We start from the raw sequence: 14,175 nt of genomic DNA on the forward strand, positions 1-14,175 counted from the left end.
TAAAAAAAAAAAAAAAAAAAAAAAATTGACCAGTTAAAACCTTATGAATAGGAGCAGAATATTATCTGGTATAGTGCTGGAAGATGAGCCCCTGAGCTTGGAAGTCATTCAAAATATGACTGAGGGAGAGCTGCCTCCTCAAAGTAGAATCAACCTTAATGACATGGATGGAGTAAAGCTGTCGAGAATTTCATCTGCTGTTGTGGCACGACTCAAAATGAGAAGAAACAGCATCAATTGGTCCCAACCACCTGGAGTAAGGGAGAATGAAGAACACCAAAGACACAAGGAAAGTGATAGCCCAGGAGACAGAAAGGGACACATAAACCAGAGACTGCATCAGCCTGAGACAAGAAGAACTAGATGGTGCCCAGCTACCACCAATGACCACCCTGACAGGGAACACAACAGAGAGTCCATGATAGAGCAGGAGAAACGTAGGGTGCAGAACTCAAATTCTAGTTAGAAGACCAGACTTAATGGTCTGACCGAGACTGGAAGAACCCCAGAAAGCATGGCCCTCCAGACTCTCAGAACTAAAACAATTCCAAGGCCAACTCTTCAGACAAAGATTGGACTGGACTGTGGGACATAAAATGATACTCATGAAGAGTGTGCTTCTTAGCTCAAGTAGATACATGAGACTAAATGGGGAGGTTCTGTCCGGAGGTGAGATCAGAAGGCAGAGAGGGTTAGGAGCTGGTTGAATGGATATGGGAAATCGGGTGGAAAGGAGAAGTGTGCTGTCACAGTATAGGGAAAGCAATTGGGGTCACATAACAGTGTATGTGTAAATTTTTGTATAAGAGACTGACTGGAATTGTAAACTTTCACTTAAACTACAACAACAACAAAAAAAGAAAAAGAAAATGAGAAGAAACAGCTGTAAACATCCATTAATAATCAGAACAGGGAATGTACGAAGTATGAATCTAGAAAAATTGGAGGTCATCAAAAATGAAATGGAATGCATAAAGATTGATATGCTAGGCATTAGTGAGCTGCAATGGACTGGCATTGGCCATTTTGAATCAGACAGTCATATGGTCTACTATGCCGGGAATGATAAATTGAAGAGGAATGGCGTTGCATTCTTCGTCAAAAAGAACATTTCGAGAGCTATCCTGAAGTACAACGCTGTCAGTGATAGGATAATATCCATACACCTATAAGGAAGACCAGTTAATATGACTATTATTCAAATTTATACACCAACCACTAATGCCAAAGATGAAGGCGTTGAAGATTTTTACCAATTTCTGCAGTCTGAAATTGATCAAATATGCAGTCAAGATGCATTAATAATTATTGGTGATTGGCATGTTAAAGCTGAAAACAAAGAAAAAGGAACAGTAGTTGGAAAATATGGCCTTGGTAACAGAAACAACAGCAGAGATCACATGATAGAATTTTGCAAGACCAAGGACTTCTTCCTTGTAAATACCTTTTTTCAACAACACTAATGGTGACTATACACATGGACCTCGTCAGATGGAATACCCAGGAGTCGAATTGAATATATCTGTGGAAAGAGAGGATGGAGAAGCTCAATATCATCAGTCAGAACAAGGCCAGGGGCCGACTGTGGAAAAGACCATCAATTGCTCTTATACAAGTTCAAGCTGAAGCCTAAAGAAAATTAAAACAAGTCCACGAGAGCCAAAGTATGACCTTGAGTATATCCCACTTGAACTTAGATACTATCCAAAGAATAGATTTGACGCACTGAATACTAATGACCAAATACCAGACGAGTTGTGGAATGACATCAAGCACATCATACATGAAGAAAGCAAAACATCATTAAAAAGACAGGAAAGAAAGAAAAGACCCAAATGGATGCCAGAAGAGACTCTGAAACTTGCTCTTAAAAGTAGAGTAGCTAAACCAAGCAGAAGAAATGATCACATAAAAAAGCTGAACAGAAGATTTCAAAGGGCAGCTCGAGAAGACAAAGTAAAGTATTATAATGAAATGTGCAAAGACCTGGAAGCTGAAAGAAATGAAGAAAAAATTCAAGCCTTGAGTTGCAGTATTGATGGATTCTGTGGGCTAAATGATCAACAGAGAAAAGATCAAAGTTGTCAAGGATTTCATATTACTTGGATCCACAATCAATGCCCTTGGAAGCAGCAGTCAAGAAATCAAATGACGTATTGCATTGGGCAAATCTGCTGCAAAAGATCTCTTTAAAGTGCTAAAAAAGCAAAAATGTCACTTTGAGGACTAAGGTGCACCTGATTCAAGCCATGGTGTTTTCAATCACCTCATATGCATGTGAAAACGGAACAAAGAATAAGGAAGACCAAATAAGAATTGATGCTTTTGAATTATTGTGTTGGCAAAGAATATTGAATATACTGTGGACTGCCAGAGGAATGAACAAATTTGTCTTGGAAGAAGTACAGCCAGAATGCTCCTTAGAAGTGAGGATGGCGAGACTTTGTCTCAAGTACTTAGGCCATGTTATCAGGAGGGACCAGTCCCTAGAGAAAGACATCATGCTTGGTAAAGTAGAGGGTCAGGGAGAAAGGGGAAGACCTTCAAGGAGACGGACTGACACAGTGGCTTTAACATGGGTTCAAACATAGAAATGAATGTGAGGATGGTGCAAGACCGAGCCGTGTTTCCTTCTATTGTACATAGGGTCACTATGAATAGGAACCGACTTGATGGCACCTAAAAACAACAACATGGGCAAAATATTGAACGATGCAGAAGGTATCAAAAAAAGATGGAAGGAATACACAGAATTACTGTGCCAAAAAGAATTGGTTGATGTTCAGCCATTTCAGGAGGTATCGATTGAGAACTGATAGTACTTGTTATGAATTGGATTGTGTCCCCCAAAAATGTGTGTCAACTTGGCTAGGCCATGATTCCCAGTATTGTGTGATTGTCCACCATTTTGTCATCTGATATGATTTTCCTATATGTTGTAAATCCTACATCTATGATGTCAATGAGACAGGATTAGAGGCAGTTATGTTAATGAGGCAGGACTCAGTCTACAAGATTAGGTTGTATCTTGAGTCAGTCTCTTTTGAGATATAAAACAGAAGCAAGCAGAGAGTCAGGGGAACCTCCTACCACCAAGAATACAGAGCCAGGAGCAGAGTGCATCCTTTGGACCTGGGGTCCCTGCGCTGAGACACTCCTAGACCAGGGGAAGATTGATGAAAAGTACCTTCCCCCAGAGCCGACAGAGAGAAAGCCTTCACCTGGAGCTGGTGCCCTGAATTCAGACTTCTAGTCTCCTAAACTGTGAGAGAATAAACTTCTCTTTGTTAAAGCCATCCACTTGTAGTATTTCTGTTACAGCAGTACTAGATAACTAAGACAGTACTAAAGGAAAAAATTGAAGCTGCACTGAAGGCACTGGCCAAAACAAGGCTCCATGAAATGACAGAATAGCAATTGAGACATTTCAATAAATGGATGCAATTCTGGAAGCACTTACTCGTCTATGCCAAGAAATTTGGAAGAAAGCTACCTGACCAACTGACTGTTATAGATCCATATTTGTGCCCATTCCAAAGAAGGGTGATCCAACAGAATGAGGAAATTATTGAACAATTTCATTAATATCACATACAAGTAAAATTTTGCTGAAGATAATTAAAAAATGGTTGCAGCAGTACATCAACAGGGAACTGCCAGAAATTCAAGCTGGATTCAGAAGAGGAATTGGAAGAGGGATATCACTGCTGATGTCAAATGGATCTTGGCTGAAAGCAGAGAATACTACAAAGATGTTTACCTGTGTTTTATTGACTATGCAAAGGCATTTGACTGTGTGAATCATAACAGATTATGGATAACATAGCGATGAATGGGAATTCCAGAACACTTCATTGTGCTCATGAGGAACTTGTCCATAGACCAAGAGGCAGTCATTCGAACACAACAAGGGGATACTGCATGGTTTAAAGTCAGGAAAGGTGTGCATCAGGGTTGTATCCTTTCACCATACTTGTTCAGTCTGTAAGCTGAGCAAATAATTCGAGAAGCTGGACTATATGAAGAAGAACGGGGCATCAAGGTTGGAGGAAGACTCTTTAAAAACCTGTGTTATACAAATGACACAGCCTTACTTGCTGAAAGTAAGAGGACTTGAAGCACTTACTGATAAAGATCAAAGAATACAGCCTTCAGTATGGATTACACCTCAACATAAAGAAAACAAAAATCCTCACAATTGGACCAATAAGCAACATCATGATAAACAGATAAAATATTGACGTTGTCAGTGATTTCATTTTCCTGGGATCCACAATCAACGCCCATGGAAGCAGCAGTCAGGAAGTCAAACAACGTATTACATTAGACAAATCTGCTGCAAAAGACCTCTTTAACGTGTTGAAATGCAAAGATGTCACCTTGAGGGCTAAGGTATGCCTGACCCAAGCTATGGTATTTTCAATTGCCTCGTATGCATGCAAAAGCTGAATGAATAAGGAAGACTGAAGGAGAATCGAAGCCTTTGAATTGTGGTGTTGGAGAAGAGTATTGAATATACCATGGACTGCCAGAAGAACAAACAAATCTATCTTGGAAGAAGTACTGCCAGAATGCTCCTTAGAAGCGAGGATGGCGAGACTACATCTTACATACTTTGGACCAATCCCTGTAGAAAGACATCATGCTTGGTAAGGTAGAGGGTCAGTGAAAAAGAGGAAGACCCTCAATGAGATGAATTGACACGGGGCTGCAGCAATGGGCTTAAACATAAGAATGATAGTGAGGATGGTGCAGGCCCGGGCTGTGAGTCGGAACCGACTCGAAGGCACCCAATGACAACAATAACAATACTTAGTCAAAACTAAGTATTGGATATTTGAAGAAACTTGTTCATTTTACTTGTCTACTTGCCAATCATGATAGAGTACTGATGCCATGAAAACTCATAGAGAACATGAAATTTCAGATAACATAAATGATATTCATTTTGTGAGGACTGAAGATGCCAGCTGCTAGTTTTAACTCTTATTTCCTCATCTAGAAATTTGTAAGTAAATATCTGTGTGGCAAGTAGGACATCACAATGTTTATTTTTACGGATTTACCAATCCCATTGTAGTATTTATCTCTAATAAGTACATAGCTAGTTAAAATACTCATACTGGGAGCCTAAATATAAGAATGTGCGTTTGAAAGCTTAAGTACTTCTGACATTGTCCATTTGGATTTTAAAACTTAAGAAGTGGTGTAGAGTATTATAATTCTGCTTTTCTTTATAGCTATACCATACTTTAATTTGTTCAGATTGAAATAATTTTGGCAAAGAAAACTGCAGTGTAAATATCCTGAAACTATTTACCTTTAACAAGTTTTCCTGTTTACATTTTTAAAATCCAGTTCCTTTATTGAATAGTGAAGGGAAGTGCAAGGAGTTAAATGTTTACCGTGAGAGAACAACACTGGTAATTACTTTGATTTCAGTTCCTTTTGATGTGCTTTCAGAGGATGAAGAGGTCAATAATATTACGGCCATGCAAATAGAAAAGGGTTCCTTTCGACCATATTAAAAGAAATAGAGGATTATTAAAGCATTAACCTTGATTTTAATGGCCTTGGTTGAGTGGTGAGATCACAATTTGGATGAGCCTGATTATTTACTAAATACAATACATAAATGCAACGGGTTCTTAACACCCATTGCACTCTGGCATTATCGCATTACTGCCATCCTTTGTTGCCTTGCAGACAGGAATATGAAAGCAATCTGTCATGTAGTGAGACTGGCTCCAGAAGCATTTCTCTGATAAGAAGACCCCCTGCCCTTTGCTAGTGTCTGGTCCAGTAGGCTTAGCCATGCGCTTAATCCCCAGAAAGTGGTTCGATTATTGCTGACCAGCAATGGCAAGATAGGTTTTTTTTTTTTTCCTTCCAAGCTATCAACCTTCCATTAATTCCTTCAGCAGAAATACGGTGCAATCTATATTTCCTTGGCATGTATCACCCAGATGGTGCCGTGCTTATGTTTTCAAATAACCATGTTCCAAAATAACATAGTTTGAATAATAATTTCTACAAATCCTTCCTAAGAAAGAGAAGCATAATTCGCAGAAGCTGCATAAACTTTTACGCATGATGCTGTGGCTTATCCCTTTTATGCAGAATATATGTGCATAGGTCTCATATATTCTTTAAAGAAATATTTGCCTCGAGTTGTTTTTCCTTTTATTGTTGTCAGTCATTGTTAATGTGTTATGTCTTCAACAGTAGTCAGCCACTCTTGGTCAGCAGTACTGAACTTGTCATTTAATACAGCTGGTCTTAAATCTTATGTGTAGGTCGATGCTGTCAAGCAACCATGACTGTACATTTTGGTATTGATTGGAATTGCTAGAGCCAGTTCCTTCCTAACTCACATTTTTCCTTTTCTTTTCCTCTGCTGAAAATGGGGAGAATTTTGAACGAACGTCTTTTTTATATACGTGTCAAATGAATTTGGTAAATTCTGACATCTCCTTAAGCCCATATTTAATGTGCATATTTACTTGCATTTATAGATGCTTTAATTTTTTTAATATTTTGAGGATTTTTGCATCTTTTAAGAGATGTTTTCTGTATGCTTTTTTTTAAACCATTAGATTTCCTATTATGAAATACCTGGCCCAGTAAACAGGACAACAGAGCGTCATCTAGCTATCAATTGTGTTCAGGATATGGTTGTTTGCTGGTGGCCCCTGTACAGTGATGATGCTTGGCCTTGGGCCCCTATTTCTTCTGAGAAGGACAGAGCCAATCTGCTGCTCCTGGGTCATGCTCAGGGAAGACTGGAGGTAAAACTAAAACAAATATATGCATTTTAATGAAGAGCAAATAAAATATGATGACTAGTTTTTCTATCCTGAAGTAAATGTGAATAATTTTTTAAACTATAATTTATTTCTTTAAACACTGAAAAAAGAAAATTACATATGAAATGAGATCTTAAAGTACCATGTCTAGAGGATACCCAGACAATTCCAAGGCTGGCTGGGATAGCACTGTGATTAATAACACAAACTCCTGGGTTCAAACCCTAGCTCTCCCACTCTCTGTTCTTGAGCAAGTTTTTAATCTCTGTAGGCCACAATTTCATTATTTGAAAAATAGTGTTAATAAAGATAAATGAGTTAATACATGCATTTAGAGCAGTACCTGCATATAGTAAACTCTGAGTCACTGTTCACTATTATGATTCTTATTAATATCATTATGAGTACCATCATTCCTGTTTGCTCACGATTTCATGCCTATTAAAGCTGTGTTATAAATCAACCTCTTCAAACTTCAATCAGTCAATTAACAAACTTTAGTCAAATGCCTGTTTTATACAAGACCCTGTAGTGTCAAACCATGGCTGGGACAAGAATATGTAAAGAGTGCTTTAAAACAATGTCTTCCTCACTCCAAGATCCTGCCTTGGACAGGAGCACCAAAAGGGCTAATCTAGGGGATGAGGACAATAGCCCCAGCCTATCTGCTCCTAACTGTGACTCAGTCATACACTTACATATGTGAACCTCTGTGTATTTTCAGCTTGTACCAGTACTTTGAATACGAAAATCTCTTTTCTCCTTTAAAAAAAAAACTTTAAAAGAGCTCCCCCCCACCTTTTTTTTTTTTTAGTTTTTAACCTGGGTAAAAATAGTATGTTCCTATATTTTCTCTAAATCTATTATCTTTTAGGCTTTAAAGAGTAGTTCTTAAAATTATTATTCTGAGATACAACGAATAAATCCAGGTTTTCTCTATCCCTACCTCCCTCTTCTGGTTTTATTAAACTTTCAGGATGTCTTTTAAAATGGTAGAGTCCTAATTCCTTTTATTTTTAATTCTGTCTTCTTTAGAAATCCTCTCAATTTCCGCTAGGTATTTTAGTTTCCTTTTGCTGGAAGTTTTCTAATTCAGTGGCAGTGACTAAAGTGTTCTATGTTTGGGTCCCTAGTGATTTTGTGAAGTTAGGGGAGCACTTTGTTTCTTATTCCTGACCATGCCCACCATTTTTCTTACCTTCATCCCAGGAGCTCATTGAGTAAAAGACTTCATCAAAATGACTGAATGTAACAGAGCTAATTAGAATTCAATTAAGTATTCTGTCCTATAAAACAAAGATAATTAAGTCAGCCGTAAGTTATACATTATACAGATTACCTTTATTTAAATGAATGTATTACATGAAATGAGGATGATGCTAAAAAGATATGCATATGGTCTACATCTCCTGGTGTCATCTAGGTCATTGACTTTGGAGTTGGACGAACTTGGGTTTACCTGTTGGTAGGACCATGTACAGTGAAAACTGTGAGAGCCAGAACTTGACGGGACTGCTTGTTTTTCCTGGTCTCACGTGTTTTCCATCTTTGACAGGGTGCTTAACACTTTTCTCTCACTCTCTATTAAGAATCCTACCTCGTAGTCTAGCAAACTAGATGGTGCCTGGCTACCACCACTGACTGCTTTGACAAGTATCACTATAGAGGGTCCTGGACAGAGCTGGAGAAAAATGTAGAACAAAATTCTAACTCACAAAAAAAGACCAGACTTACTGGTCTGACAGAGACTGGAGAAACCCCAAGAGTACGACACCCTTTTAACTTAGTACTGAAGGCACTCCAGAGGTTCACCCTTCAGCCAAAGATTAGACAGGCCCATAAAACAAAATGAGACTAAATGGGTACACCAGCTCATGGGCAAAGACGAGAAGGCAGGAGGGGACAGGAAAGCTGGTAACCAGGAACCCATGGTTGAGAAGGGGAGAGTGTTGACATGTGGTGCAGTTGGCAACCAGTGTCACAAAACAATATGTGTATTGTTTAATGAGAAACTAATTTGCTCTGTAAACCTTCATCTAAAGTACAATTAAAAAAAAAAAAGAATCCTACCTCATAAACACCCAGTGAGTTTTCCTCCTCCGACAGGTTCCCACCTTACACAGGTTCCAGCTTTTGCAGGTTATACTGTACCGTGTGACCTTAATCAAGCTTAATTCCTCCAAGCTTCTGCCTGCTTCTAGTCAATTATGTGTTCTGTGGCCTTGGGTAGATCACTTACTTTCTCTGGCTTTAGTTTTCTAATTTTTAAAATGAAGTGTTTAAACCAGATAGGTGCTTATCTGGATTTTGAAGCACAAATCGGATTCAGCCATTGTTCTGCTCAAATGTCTTCAGTAAATGCCCAAGCCAAACACAGCCTTGGCACTGAAAAGCCCACCTTGACTGGCTCTAGGGTTATTTTCCTTATACAAATCTATGCTATAACCAAATGAATTTACTCATTACCTCATTATTTCCCATATCCTGCATGTGCACGTTAATGGTGTTTCTACCCAAAAGACCTTTCCTTCTCTCTTCCCACATCATTCAGTAATTATTGAGCTTGAGCACTGTGGATTACATGCTGGGGATACAAAGATAATAAGAAACACTCCTTGCAAAGATCTTCGTGTTCACCATGAGAGACAAATATGAAAATGTGTTTAGTACACTGAAGTGGTAAAGGTGTTATGGGTAGAGTATGTGTACCTATACCCGTTACCATAGTTCCAACTCATAGCGACCCTACAGGACAGAGTAGAACTGCCTCCTAGGGTTTCCAAGGAACGGCTGGTGCATTCGAACTGCCGACTTTTTGATTAGCAGCCGATCTCTTAACCACTGCACCACCAGGACTCCGTATAGTGGGAACCAAAGGCGAGTAGTTGAGTCTACTTAGAGGGATGGTAAGGAGTGAAGGTTAAAGAGGCTTCATAATGCACTCAAATGTGAGATTAGTACACAATTTTACTTTCTTTTATTATCACTTTTAGACTTGACATCAAGGTTATCTTAACCTATGGGATGATATAACTTGTTTTTTCTTTTTCCCCTATCTGAAACACTACCAGGAAGGAAGTTGGTAAAACTCATCTATAAAATGCCTGTGTGTGGTGTCTTTCAGAAAGGGTAGATTTTTCATCACTGATTCCATTTTTTAAGGATTGTTTTGGGAGATTTTTATTTGTTCTTTGAGTCATTTTTCATCATTTGTATTTCTAGAGAATTATCCATTTTATATAAATATTTGCACATATTTTCATAAAGTTGTATATGATATTTGCACATGATTTTTTATTCACCACTAATTTTATATTTAATGTCCCCTTTTTAAATACTGATATATGAAGATATATAATTCATTTTTGGGGGAAGTAATTTTCTCTTAGGATTTAGGCTTCTAGTCATTCTGTCAAATTAACCTTTTGGAAAAATACGTAAAGATTTATTCTTAGATCCTCACGTGAACTTGAATATGCAAAAGGTGGATGTTTTTCAGAAGAAATGTCTGGGGAAATAATTGTTTGTCTTTTTTATTTGTGAAGACATAATTGTCTTTAACTATGAATTGTAGCAAGTGTTTCAAAATATCATGAGCTAAAACCACCAGTCTATAAAAACAGTGTTCAGGCATATCTCTTTTTAATTTTTTTTCAGTAGTGGCCAATGGACTTCTTGAACTAATCATCAGAATAAAAAATACACTGTGCTATTAAACCCTAAAATTCAAACTGAAACAATAGCAGCCCCGTAGAGAGAAAATGTAATCTTTGAATCTATTAAAATATGGAATTTTAAAAAGCATTTCCTGTCCAGGTTTAATCAGAACAGATAATAAGCTTTTCTTTGGACACTGGCAGGATTCTAGAGCAGTGGTTTCTAGCCTTGGCAGCACATTACAGTCACCTGGGGAGCTTTTATAAAGGGGGCCATCCAGACCAGTTACATCAGAATTGGGGGGGTGGGGTGAGGGGGAGAGCGCATCTGTATTCTTTCAAAGGTTCCCTAGGTGATTCTCATATGCATCCAAGCTGAGAACCACTGTTTTACAGCAAAGTTAAACAAAATTTTTTTTGAAGGCAGGCTTTTTTTTCTTTTTTTTTTTTGCATAACAGACCATGGAAAGGATAAAGCCCACATACTGAACCAAATGAGAGCTTTAACAGTAGATTCTAAGTAGAAAATTGGCTTACCAAGCAGCTAAAAAAAACGAAAACAAAGGGAACATAGAAATAAGCTCTCTGTGACTGCATTATCTGCCTTTCAGAGGAGGAACGTTTTTAAAATTTATTTTATGGATATTAGAAAACTGCAGGTCTAATTTCATACCACAAAGCTCTAAACAACAGTATGTGTCTTAATTAGAAGCACAGAGCAGAGAGTTATGTAGTCTAGAAAGAAAATTCTTTTTAAAAATATACAATATACAAAATATACAATAGATAGTATGCAGAAAAATTTTTGTATCAATAAATTCATTTAAAATAGATTTTAATGATAATTGTGTAGCTTATATATAATATGGTAGTCATTTTTATTTAAATTTCTACACACTCTTCATACTTCCTTTTGGAATATTATTACCATCATCCTATAACTATTTTATTCATTCAGTTTGTCAGTAATGGGATGACAACTCAACTTTTTCTTCCCTTTGCTTTGCATTTGATCAGGTATTTTAACTTTTTAGCTATAATGGATTTGATAATGCTTTCTGAATATGGTGCTAATTTCAGGGTATTTTACTCAGGACAACCTGAATTCATTTATCCAATTAATCAAAAATACATAAGCAGAACTACAAAGCCTTAAAAACTGTTGTCATGGGTTAGGAAATTTGATAATCTCACAAAGATCATTTTTCCCCGTCATAATTAAAAACTATTTTTGCAGTGATTTGCATGAATAGCAACTAATGGGAAAGTAAGAATGTGACCAACTTTTAATATAGTATAATTTGAAAAAAGAAGCATTCAGAAAGGATTATAAATCCATTCAACTGAAAAACCAAAATATTTAAGAAATATCTCTTCCCAAAAAAATGCATAGTACTGCATTAGCTCTCAACCAAATAACAAAGATAATTTCCCTATTTTAGGGATGCTATTTTATTTCAGTCTCTTTATTATAAAATAAAACACACATAAAGAAAACCACACAAAATAAATGTATAGTTTAATGAGTTACTATCAGAGAAACGGAGCCCTGGTTGTATAATGGTTAAGAGCTCAGCTGCTAACCAGAATTGACTTGATGGCAACAGGTTTTTGTTTTTTTTTTTATATGCTGTTTCATCAGGAGGCATGTAATATCAGGTTCTCTCTCTTTCTCTCTTGTCTCTTTTTGATGTTAGCAACTATTGATACTGAATGCCTAGATCCATTAGTTTATCGGGGTTGCAATATGGTAATATTCTAATCCTATCATTTCTTTTTCATTTATAAATTGGAATACTTTTATAAAGAAACACTTCCACTTATCTACTATTTGTTTACTCAATGATTGGATTCATATAGACTAGGCAGGATAAATGCCTGATTTTTATCCTTAATTTACTAGTTTTCAAGATAATGAATTGGTTCTCTCTCACCTTCTGAATGTGACCAATTTTTTTTTTTTAATACTTTATTGTGTTTTGGGGGAAAATCTACATATCAGATTAGGTTCTCATTTAACAATTTCTATACATATTATCAGTGACATTGGCTACACTTTCCACAGTGTGTCAGCATTCTCATTATTTCCATTCTGATTGTTCTGTTTCTATTAATCTAGCTTCCTTGACCCCCCTTACATTCTCATCTTTGTTCTTGTTGTTGTTGTTAGGTGCTGTCGAGTCAGTTCTGACTCTTAGTGACCCTGTGTACAACAGAACGAAGCACTGCCTGTTCCTGCGCCATCCTCATGATTGTTGTTATGCTTGAGCCCATTGTTGCAGCCACTGTGTCAATCCATCTCCTTGAGGGCCTTCCTCTTTTTTCTCTGACCTCTACTTTACCATGCATAATGTCCTTCTCCAGGGACTGGTCCCGCCTAATAACATATCCAAGGTATGTGAGACGAAGTCTCATCATCCTTGCTTCTAAGGAACATTCTGGCTGTACTTCTTCCAAGACAGATTTGTTCATTCTTTCAGCAGCCCATGGCATATTCAGTATTCTTCACCAATACCACAACTTAAAGGTGCCAGTTCTTTGGTCTTGTCCAGCTTTCCCATGCATATGAAGCGATTGAAAACACCATGGCTTGGGTCAGGTGCACCGTAGTCCTCAAACTGACATCTTTGCTCTTTAACACTTTAAAGAGGTCTTTTGCAGCAGATTTGCCCAATGCAATGTGTTGTTTGATTTCTTGACTGCTGCTTCCATTGGTGTTGATTGTGAATCCAAGTAAAATGAAATCCTTGATGACTTCAAACTTTTCTCTGTTTATCATGATGTTGCTTATGGGTCCAGTTGTGAGGATTTTGTTTTCTTTATGTTAAGGTATAATCCATACAGAAGGCTGTGGTCTTTGATGTTCATCAGTAAGCACTTCAAGTCCTCTTCACTTTCAGCAAGCAAGGTTATGTCATCTGCATAACACAGGTTGTTAATGAATCTTCCTCCAACCCTGATGCCTCATTCTTCATATAGTCTAGCTTCTCAGATTATTTGCTCAGCATACAGACTGTATAAGTATGGTGAAAATATACAACCCTGACACACATCTTTCCTGATTTTAAACCACGCAATATCCCCTTGTTCTGTTAGAATGACTCTCTCTTGGTCTATGTACAGGTTCCTCATGAGCACAATCAAGGGTTCTGGAATACCCATTCTTCTCAATGTTATCGATAATTTGTTATGATCCACACAGTTGAATGCCTTTACATAGTCAGCAAAACACAGGTAACCATCTTCCTGGTATTCTCCGCTTTCAGCTAAGATCCCTTTGACAGCAGCAGTGATATCCCTGATTCCACGTCCTCTTCCGAATCCGGCTTGAATTTCTGGCAGTTTCCTGTCAATGTGCTGCAGCCACTTTTGAATGAATTTCAGCAAAATTTTACTTGCGTGTGATATTGATATTGTTTGATAATTTACACATTCATTGGATCACCTTTCTTTGGAGTAGGCATAAATGCGGATCTCTTCCAGTTGGTTGGCCAGGTAGCTGTCTTCCAAATTTCTTGACATAGACAAGTGAGCACTTCCAGCACTGCATCTGTTTGTTGAAACATTTCAATTGGTATTCCATCAGTTCCTGCAGCCTTGTTTTTCACCAATGTCTTCTGTGCAGCTTGGACTTCTTCCTTCAGTTCTTGATCACATGCTACCTCCTGACATGACTGGACATTGACCAACTCTTTTTGGTATAGTTACTCTGT

The 14,175-nt window shown here is 37.6% G+C and overlaps 1 protein-coding gene across 1 annotated transcript in view; it reads left to right on the forward strand.

The window, feature by feature from the left end:
* The window catches only part of WDPCP (WD repeat containing planar cell polarity effector), a 294,162-nt gene that overhangs the window by 73,092 nt on the left and 206,895 nt on the right, over positions 1–14,175 (forward strand). The window contains exon 11 of the mRNA XM_012555700.2: positions 6,597–6,788. Within this exon, the coding sequence (XP_012411154.2) occupies positions 6,597–6,788 (192 nt within the window). The remainder of the gene's footprint in view (positions 1–6,596; positions 6,789–14,175) is intronic.

Source organism: Trichechus manatus, unplaced genomic scaffold (genome assembly GCF_000243295.1).
Source record: "Trichechus manatus latirostris isolate Lorelei unplaced genomic scaffold, TriManLat1.0 scaffold00004, whole genome shotgun sequence".
NCBI lineage: Eukaryota > Metazoa > Chordata > Mammalia > Sirenia > Trichechidae > Trichechus > Trichechus manatus.